The 10,261-nt window shown below is 33.4% G+C and overlaps 1 protein-coding gene across 6 annotated transcripts; it reads right to left on the bottom strand.

The window, feature by feature from the left end:
- Nucleotides 1-1,235: 1,235 nt before the first annotated feature.
- Nucleotides 1,236-9,999, bottom strand: LOC102601973 (uncharacterized). 6 transcript variants are annotated; one of them, XM_015313201.1, is made up of 16 exons: nt 9,762-9,999; nt 9,602-9,644; nt 8,819-9,484; nt 8,627-8,728; nt 8,133-8,314; nt 7,752-7,811; nt 7,641-7,659; nt 7,467-7,531; nt 7,337-7,352; nt 7,171-7,232; nt 6,719-6,815; nt 5,797-6,131; nt 5,260-5,593; nt 3,286-3,626; nt 2,686-2,989; nt 1,236-1,519 (listed from the first exon to the last, which is right to left on the bottom strand). In XM_015313201.1, the coding sequence occupies exons 5-15, from the start codon at nt 8,312-8,314 to the stop codon at nt 2,725-2,727; spliced, it is 1,776 nt and encodes a 591-aa protein (XP_015168687.1). In that variant the 5' UTR covers nt 8,627-8,728; nt 8,819-9,484; nt 9,602-9,644; nt 9,762-9,999; the 3' UTR covers nt 1,236-1,519; nt 2,686-2,724. The 6 variants fall into 6 exon arrangements, with proteins under 6 accessions (XP_015168687.1, XP_015168688.1, XP_015168689.1 ...); XM_015313202.1 differs by having other exon boundaries at nt 8,627-8,931; nt 9,413-9,484; XM_015313203.1 differs by having other exon boundaries at nt 9,413-9,484.
- Between the last annotated feature and the right edge of the window lie 262 nt (nt 10,000-10,261).

The raw sequence follows: 10,261 nt of genomic DNA, 5'->3' as shown, positions 1-10,261 counted from the left end.
ACAACCCCCCCCCCCCCCCCCTTTTTTTTTCTCTTTGGCTAATTTTTGTCAATATTTTTAAACCTAAAATTTTCTAATATATTTTGGGTTATAAATTGCTAATTTTATTTAGGAAAAATTATCTAAATACATAACTTATTTTGACATTTTTTTTAAAATTTTCCTACCATTTGAAAAAAGTTTATAAAAACCCCTATCTTTCATATCTCTCTCTTATTCTCGGATACATCACTCTTACGCGGTGTATTGAGACACGGTGTAACGAGACGCGATGTATCGAGACAGGTGTGTCTTGTATCAACAAAGATAATGTATCGGGACGTTGAGCGGTGTATTTGGACAAGTGTATCTTGTATCAATAACGGTAATGTATCATGATGGAATGTATTGGGACGTTGAGTGTTGTATCCGAAATTCTTAAATTTTAAGGAATTTTTATAATTTGAAAAAGAGTAGGAATAAGGTGTAATTAGCTAACACTATGGAATTTATGTAATTTTTACTTTTATTTAGCTCTTGTACCTACATGTCATTTCCTCATTTATTTTAGTTTTTTGTCTAGATTATAAGGATATGTCAGAGGCCTTATCCCAATTTAAAAAAATACTTTTATTCATATTATGTTAGAGACTTTATAGATAGATGAGCCTAGATGTTCAATAGACAAATGATGTTGGTTTTTTCCTAATTATTATTTCTTATGATGTAATGTTTTGAATTCAAGGAAGTACTTTATGGATGAGAAAGATTCTTTTTAAAAGACTTCATTTATGAATCTATTTCATATTATTACACTATTTTTTTAGGTTTGGGCATTACAACTTCTCTTTACTTGCGAACTTATTTAGAAAACCTTCTTAGAAAAAGAACCTATTTTGAATAATAAAATCACACTAAATTCTTTTTGTAGCAGTGTTGGATGCTAATGTAATTTTTTATTTGGTTTGCTCCCTATGAATTAAAAGGATGTATCAAAATATCTTCTATGTAAATTTTGATGAGTTGTTGGGTTGAAAAATTAATAATTCTTATGTTCTTATGGGGAGTCTACTCAGAGTTGTTGCTTTTTTATGATGCCAAAGGGAGGAATATTTTAACTATACCTAAGGGGGGAAGATGCACATCAAAGTGAATATGAAAATTGATGAAGTTACAAATTGCACATGAAAAAGTATGAAGTTGTTATATATGGGTTTTTCCCCATTTCAAGATTTCAGATCATGTGCAACACATAATAGTCTCGAACATGAAAACCAACCTTAAAATGCTAACATTACTTTGCACATAAAATAACTTTATATAGAAAAAAGGTTGTTTATGAATGAGTTCAACTAGACAAGAAGAAATATATTACAAATTTGGCATTCCAATTCCCTTTGGTAATGTGGCATGGTATTGGAGCCCTTAAGGTTTCCTTTGCATTTAGCCATGGATTGAAGGAGACCTATAGAGCTTCAGCTCGCATGTCCATAAATGAGTCGAGTTGAAGACACCAGCAAAATCAACATAAGACAGCTTGCTGCACGAAGAGCTCACAAAATCAATGTAGTTAATCGTGCACGAGAAGGGCAAAAGAGAAGCAAGCAAGGAAAATTCTTTTGCATATATTAGAAACTGGAAAAGAAACTTTATGTTTAATTGAATTTCATGAAGCCAAATCGATTTTAATGTTTTTTCTTACCACCTTTCCCAAGCTAACATAGAATCCTCTTCATTTCTCTTTTTCGTTTTTAAATCTATGTAATACGATCTATATACACTTTTATACTTTACATATACATCACTATACACTATTACACATGACATATACGTCCTTATACACTACTATACATTACGTATACACTGTAGGTATAATGTACAAGTAATGTATATGCTTTGTACAATAATGGATAAACACATTTAACCAACAGATGACAGGCAAACCTTGCGTTTAGAGGCATCCCATTTAGGTTTATCCCTCCATTGAGTAGTTTTTTCAGATTTCAATTTTTCACAGTTGCATTATTGATTTATTGATGTTTGACTAAGGTCGAGAGACGAATTGACACACAAATTAAAGATTTCTATGTGATCTCATCTATTGTAGATAGTCAAGTTTATGGGACGGGGCGTTAGCTAGATTTTGTTCACCAATACAAAAGGAATGTAAATTCAGTTAGACTTATATCCATTTAAAGAGAAAAGTTATCTGGTTTATTCAAAGATTGAAAGATGAAGATAGATTTTAATCAAATTCAGAGCTGATAACTATTAGCATCTATCCAACTTAGAGGAACACATAAATACACATTTTTACCTGGCATAGCAACACACGAAAAGAGATTTGATACATTGTTCATGTTTTCATACACCGATAAGTAACAAAATTATATCAACTAGAGGCAACATGAATGAGAACGAGTTGATTCTAATATACTCTGGATAGTCAAACTCCCCAAATAATTAAGCTGCCTACAACCTCCTTTATTCTATCAGGGTACATACTAGGTGGTGCATGGGAGGGGAAATTTAATGTTTGCATATTTAGAGAGGATACAAGTGTTTACGTTAACGCATGCACTATCCCCTTCAAAGTATAAATACCACCAATTTGGATATGATGTTGCAGAAGATAGGTAGACTAATAAGACAAGGTTAGAGAGGAGTTTCAAAGTGAAATAAAATACTAAGACAGGTGAAACTTACAGGAAAGTTGAGAGAGTCATATCGTCACAAGTTCCGGCTCTACACTATGATGGATGTTAGTTGTCGAATTCCAAAACCTTTGTTGAGGCAGTCAAAAGTGCTTTCCTGCGCATCCATTTTCTCTACCAGTGGCAAATCAATAGTAGATCTAAATGCTATTTCAAGATCTTCCTGATTTATTTGACAATCAAGAAACGTTTTATCCGCTGAACAATTTTCATATCCAGGCTTGCAATTTTGAATTTCATGTTCGCAAGCAGGATCTGTATAGCTCTCAAGAGATACAGAGGGATCCTCTAAAAACCTGAAATTCCCAAATCAATGACATTAGAGGGTAATAATTATCTCTATAGATAAAGATAAAGATGGTGGTGGTGGTGGTGATTGAGTGGGGCGCATGGATGGGAAACAAGAAAATAACATATTGTTGGACATTATATTTGTTTAAATGTACTGATAAGGAAATAAAAGGCATCAAAGCTACACCAGTATCAGTGCCAGAAATTATCAATGTATCTTGTTATAGTTATCTGATACGAAAAGTTAACGATGACTATGAGGATTGGAAGCTTGAAGCATAATATAAAGGTAAATCCTTACCCTTGTACAAACGAATTTAGGTCCTCATATCCATTAATACTATCACTATCACCACCGTGGACTGATGAAGATCGATTCCTCTCTTGCCCAGCATCAAAACTTACTGGTGAATTCATCCCATACTGGATCGATGATGAAGAATGAAATTCTTGCTCATCATCAAATTTTAAAGATGCATCAAATACGTTTAGGTTGTTGTATCCTTCCATATTTTCACTAGCACTGCCATGGACTGATAACCCTACATTAAGCTGAGCTGAAAGTGAATTTGTCCCATGCTTGATCGAAGAATAAGTTGAAAATTCTTCTCCAGCATCAGAACTTAATGAATCCATCCCATACTGAAATGAAAAGAGTGTTCGTTAACTTGTAGTATAGACAGTATTAAATTTAATAATTAGTTTCTATCACAATAGCATTCATGAGAGTACCAAAAGATAACAATGGATATTTAATTGGAAATCTAAGAGCCACTTGTTAACTTTGTCACCTGTTACCAACATCCCCGTTCCACTTGTTAAATTTGTCACCTGTTACCAACATCCCCGTTCCACTTATACCCTCATATTACTCTAAAAAAGGAAAGGATACAATCATATAAGACGCACCTTTATGATTTTGTTTCAAATCTAAGAGGACCAAACTAAATACTTATCCAATGATGATGTTATCATTTAGAGCTCTTTTTCTCTCCATCAACAACATGGAGTAATTCCTTGTTTGGAGGTCATCATCAAAATTATTAGTGCGTTAATTCAACAAACTGGGCTGTTTGAAGAAACATGATCCAAGTATACTTTATGTTTTTATTTTATTAAAGAGAGTTTGACAGTAAGTCATCATAACTTGCATGATGTTAATTTTGTGAAGATTCTTCTGAAATCTGCAGTTCCCTAGATCACAAAGAGAGATTAAACTACCATACTATAACTCAATGCCTTCTTCTAAGAAAAAATAGTAAAAAAAAAACTTCGTTACTTTTTCTTGGTAAGCAAACCATATACTTCTGGATGAGGTACAACTCAAGAGTAAACAAAACATAAGGTAGGGGATAGAGAATCTGAGTCAGCTTACTGTTGATCAATTTATGCTACATTTTCATTGTTTTGTTAGTACGGTCACCTAACTAAATTATTAAATGAAATCTGATAAAATGGTAAATTAATGAAAAAAAATATTTTCTTTAAGAGAAAGAAGTGTATGATGTTAAACATTTCTTCAGCTGCAAGTTTAACATTGAATATCACGAAGTTACTCGAAGGATTTGAGAAAAACTGCCAAATAAGGCTTTCTTCTGAAGATGTAGCTGGTGGACAATTTGGGAACATCCTAACAACTAAGATATATGTAGGTCAATAATAAGCTAACAGCTTTGCTGCAACTCATAGGCTTTCCACATACACTAGATTAAGCATCTTCATCTCTGATGTCACACGGGTAACTGACTTCTGGAATATCATTCGGCTTCTTAGCCATTAAATGTCGTAGAAATGATCTCCACGTGTTGATAAGATAAAATCACAAGATTTTCTAAATATAAGATGCAGAAATGATCGGCGTGGCAGTTGGACAATGGATTTAGCCTAGAAAGAAGAAGCTTTCACTCAAATGTTTAGTCGGTCTAGAGAAAAGTTTCCGTAGGAGATATAATGATCAGTTCGATGTGACATAAATCTGAATTGTAAGGATTGATATAAATATTGTTTGACGGTTCTATAATAATCTTCAAACTAACATAATTACATCCAAAAAATTAGACATGATGTTGATGACAAACTGTGAGCATTCAAATGGTTCTCATATAGCTTCAATTTAAAAACTAGTTTCACATAGATGGATCTTTCTGCCAATGATAGAGAACAATCGACTTTCTTTAAATGGAGAGTAATGAAACGTGAAAGGAGTGGTAATAATATTAGGGAGATGCAGATTGCAGTATCTGTCTAAGCCAAAAGAATGAAAATGAAAACTTACAAGAAGGTTTAGAGATTCAGCTAACATCATATTGTCACAAGCTCCAGATGCTGACGTTGAACTATCATGGATGTTAACAAAATCAGAATGAGGAAGTATGGAACCATTGTTGGTGCTACAGCCCAAAATATTTCCGTGGGCATCCATTAGTTCAACTTGTGGCACATCAAAAGTAAATCCAAACTCTCTTTCAATATCTTCCTGATTTAATTCACAATCCAGAAACATTTCATCAGGTACAAAAAATTTGGATTCCGGCTTAGATATTTCAATTTCTTTGTTGCAAACAAGATTTGTGTAGCTCTCAAAAGAAAAAGACGGTTCCTCCAAATACCTACAGACCCCAAAAATCAATAACATGTCAGAAGCCAATAATTTCTTTTGTAGATAAAACAAAGAAAATGATGATACAATTTGAAATAGCAATAAATATCAATGCCAACTAGAAATTATAGACATATTAAAATCTATTACTATTACGTAACAAGGAATAGGATAATTGGAAGTTTGAAGCTTGAAATAAAGTTAACTCCTCACCCTAGTGGGAATGAATTTAAGTCCTCGTACACATCCATATTTTCATTATTACCACCGTGGACTGATGAGCATCTATAGAGCTCTTGCCAGGCATTAATCCCATGCTGCATCAATGAAGAAGCCTGGAAGTCTTGCCCAGTATCAGAAGGTAAAGATGAACCAAATGAAGTCAGGTCTTCGTACACGTCCGTATTTTCACTATCACAACCATGGATTAATGAACATGGATGGGGCTCTTTCCTAGCATCAAAGTTTGAAGGTAAATCCATACCATGTTGGACTGAAGAAGGATGAATATCTTCCCCAGCACTAAAAATTAATGATCTAATCCCATACTGCAATGCAAAGAGTGGGCATTACAACCTTGTAATTTACAAAAGAAAATGCAGAGCATAACTCTTTACTTATCGTTGCACATTATATTTAGCCACTAATTGAAGTTATTATGATTTTCTATCAAAAATTTTAAAAGAAAACGACAATCAAAAGACAAATAATGGATATGTTGGAAACATTACAGCCAAGCACAGTACTTTATTAGCCTGTTTTCAATTGTTTATTTGTAGTTATATCATTTCCATTAGGAAATTAGCTTACAGTCTACTGCCGGAGCATCGATATGACTCCCACACTCCTATTATTCTCATTGAAATATCACTATAAAAAATGCCAGGGTATCCATACCAAACCGGAGAATTTTATTAATTTTGTTTAATAAACAAAGTGAGTTTAACTAAAAAGGTTAAGACAAATATATATCCAACAGTAGAGTAACCTTTCAGGCCCTAGAGCTCCTCTCCAATTAAATCCATAAAAACAAGTAAATTTGATCAGTCATAACTAATATGATGAATGGCTACACACAAGTGTGTAAATCAAAACAGAGCTGTGGACTGTTGGGTGACGCAAGATTTAAGTATACCTTATGCTTTGCGATATCGTTAAGAGATTTAGAAATTGAGTCTTCCAATTTCCTAAGTTGTTGAATGTTGTCAATCTTGTCAAGATTCTTCCAAAGCCTGCATATTCCAAATCACAACAGAAAAAGAAATGTCATAATCTGGTTCTAGCACTATCTCTGAAGAGACAATGGCAAGTAAACGATGCATATTAACCTAGAAATGGAAGAAAGAATAGAATTATCATAAAGTAATTAATAAAAATGATCTAATAACTAGAGAAATTCCCGAAAGAGAATACATTTTTTTCTGGAAGAGAAAGAAGAGACTGTATATGTTGAAATATGTGACCATCTCATTTGAAGTTTAAACGGTTAGATGAAGTACTTTTTTTTGCTTTTGTAGATAATTATGCTTTTGGCAAGGGAAGATATCCTATAACAAGTATGATCAATAAAAAAATCAAAGAAGTTACCTGAGTCTACCCTCGATGTCTGAAAGTCGAATTCTTAATGAATGTGACAGAAAATTTATATCCTATACCAATCACAAGAAATTGAGTGTTACATAACTAGCATTGCCACCAGTGCTTACAAATTAGGTAGTCATAGTGATATGCTTCTGATAAATAAAATTAGTACCTCCGTTGTCAAATCCCTGAAAAAGAATAAGCAGAAAATTTCAGTATTGAAGTAAAAATGTAAACCTGACAAGTCTTGCTTGATAAAATGAAAGGTAAACCGAACTACTTCGCAGTAAAATGGTACATACCCAGGACAGAGCTGTTCTCCGATATTTACATCGTGATCAGACTTCTTGCAAGCTTTCTTTATTGTCTAAATGTTCAAATCGAGAGAAGGTCATCACCAAAAAAGCACCTTAAATTTTGAATGCACAAATAAGTGGAAACAGGCCATTCCTATAAAAAAGGAAGGTTGGACTTACTTCAAGACACTCCATCTTCCTGTTAATAAGGTAAAAGAACAGTTCTAAGATTAACTCTTCACACATTTAATCATTTCATCAGTACAACTATTCACGTGTGTGTTATGGTACCTTTTTGCCCTTTCTTCTGGATTTACTTCGACAATCTTGGTAATCATGTCCTCAAAGCTACTGGAGGGAGAATAATACAATGGATTTAAAATTTGTCAGTAGAAAGGCTTTCGAAAAAACTGGTCTTTAAATTTTGCTAGATTTAAACTAACATAGACACATAATTATTAATATTGGCTATTTTATTCAGGTGGATCCATAAAGTACTTCACATCTCATAAATTGTTGACTTGGAAGAAGTATCTTGACATTAAAAAGTAGCAATCATATTTCTTGAAACAAAGTCAATCACACGTTATTTTTCTCTCCTAAGACCTAAACCATAAAGGGATGGAAATGTTAAGGTTTAATAGTGAGTTATCATGGTGGGAGAAGAAGTACCTGCTCTCTGACTTGTATACACTAGGTTTTCCGCTTGGTGAAAACATGGCAAGAAAGATGTCAATGTCGCACAATACTGAAAGCTCATTAGCTTTCTTCAAGAGACCTTTCTTTCGCCTTGAGTATACTCCTATACGGTTGCTACCATCCAATTTATGCAGTTTCAATTTTGCCCTCCCCATCTGCATTTCCATAAGCACAGATTCAAATCTTTGATGCAGATAACATCAAATGACTTAAGAACATACACTCTATTGAATTGTGATTGATCAATGCCCAATTCATACCCTTATTTAACAATCTTACTAGTGGATATAATTCGAGAAAAAAACAAAATTATTTCAGTGTACCAAAACTATCATACATGTGTAATCCAGGAAGTCAAGAAAAAATCATGCCACCAAAAAATGTACTTCCGGGATTCTCTCCATTTTTCTGGTCAGATGCTATCACAATAACAACAGTTGTAGTACTGAATTTCAGGTTTACCTTACCTTTGCTTCAAAGTCTCGGCGCCTACTTTCCTACAGAGTCCAAATTCTGTGAAATTTTAAGAACAATGTCTCTCTTTCACGACACCAGCAGTATGAGGAGACCTGCGATAAAAGCAGGTGAAGAAAAAGACAACCAGACTTAGATTTGTAAAAATTCTCACAAGAAAGACGTTCCCAGCAGCGAAACATTACCTTGTTTGTGCACAATAAATCTTTTATTTGGATATAATTAATTAGCGGAGCGGAAATACGACTCCCTTCTAAACTATCTAGATGAACTTGTATAGAGTGTTATTTGAGAATATCTGCACATAAACAACAAAAAACCTAGCAAATTCACCATTTTCAAGGTCAAAATATATAATGGGCGCGCGTGTAAAATCACTTGTACAAGAAACTAAATAATCATCACAGAGAAAATTCACACATGGTTGATAGTTTGTTCTTCACTATGCCCCTGAAATTTCTGTAGGGAAGAGAAAGAATGACCTGACAATACAATGATCATCCTTAAATCACGAAAAGGAATAAGAAGAAAGTAGTTGCATTTAGTTCAGAGTTGAACCGAGGGTCTTTCGAAAACAGTATCTCTTCCTCTCTGGTAAGGCCTGCTTACACTCTACCCTCCCCAGACCCCACTTTGTGATATTTCACTGGGTATGTTGTTGTTATTGTTCAAGCATAACACATGTGTGATCCCGTAACTTTCGAAATAAACCAACCACCCTCAGATAACATATTTTCACAACTCTCTTTGCTTTCTTGTTTGGAAATGTCATTGCTTACCAGAATTTCATATAATTGAACAAAAATAATGATGCTGTCAGTAAGCAATAACGCCAAAAAGTATGGTGATACCTAAAAACAAAAAAAAATGAATAAAACTTGTAAAATAATGCAAATAACATTTTCCACAACAGAAACTATACATTCCGAAAATATGTCCATTGGATTAAAGCATCATGATAATCGTACCAATTGATTAAAATGCAGCAGCTCCATTCAGATTTTGCAATATCTGTACACCGAAAACAAAAACTAACAGTTGAATAAATTCAATTTTGTCAAAATTATAAACAAACCCTAAATTAAACACCCAAAAATGCATGAAAATAAAAGGAGATAATGATGATACCCTAAGGAAGAAGAGCGTGATTTAACCCTCACAAATATTGAGCAGACATATCTCCATGCCATTTCTGTTAGAGATGAAACTCTTTGATCATAACAAAGAGAATTGGAATGGGAAGAGTAAAAATGGGAGGTTTTTGGTTTTATAGCTACGCAGAGGAGATCTGCGGTCATCGTAACTCAATACGATTGAATCGGAGAAGCCGTTACTCCGACCATTTTGTGGTCACTCGAAAATACAATTTTCATTTTACTTTAACTATAAGCTTTTTATTTGTTTCTTAATCACATGTTGTTATAATTTTCTTTTTCAATTATATGGTAGTCAAAATGTCATGTAAATGGAAAATTATTAGGAATATTAGAGTAGTAATAATTAACTAATTACCCAAATATATCCACGTACTATGATATAATTACTTTTATAATGATATATTTAAAATCAAATACTTAACTCATTTTTTGTAGATACAAGAGAAATCCTATGGAAATAAAATTTATATA

This window comes from Solanum tuberosum, unplaced genomic scaffold (assembly GCF_000226075.1).
Source record: "Solanum tuberosum cultivar DM 1-3 516 R44 unplaced genomic scaffold, SolTub_3.0 scf00237, whole genome shotgun sequence".
Lineage (NCBI taxonomy): Eukaryota > Viridiplantae > Streptophyta > Magnoliopsida > Solanales > Solanaceae > Solanum > Solanum tuberosum.
Note: the sequence above shows the minus strand (reverse complement) of the source record. Positions and strands in the feature narration are given on the sequence as shown.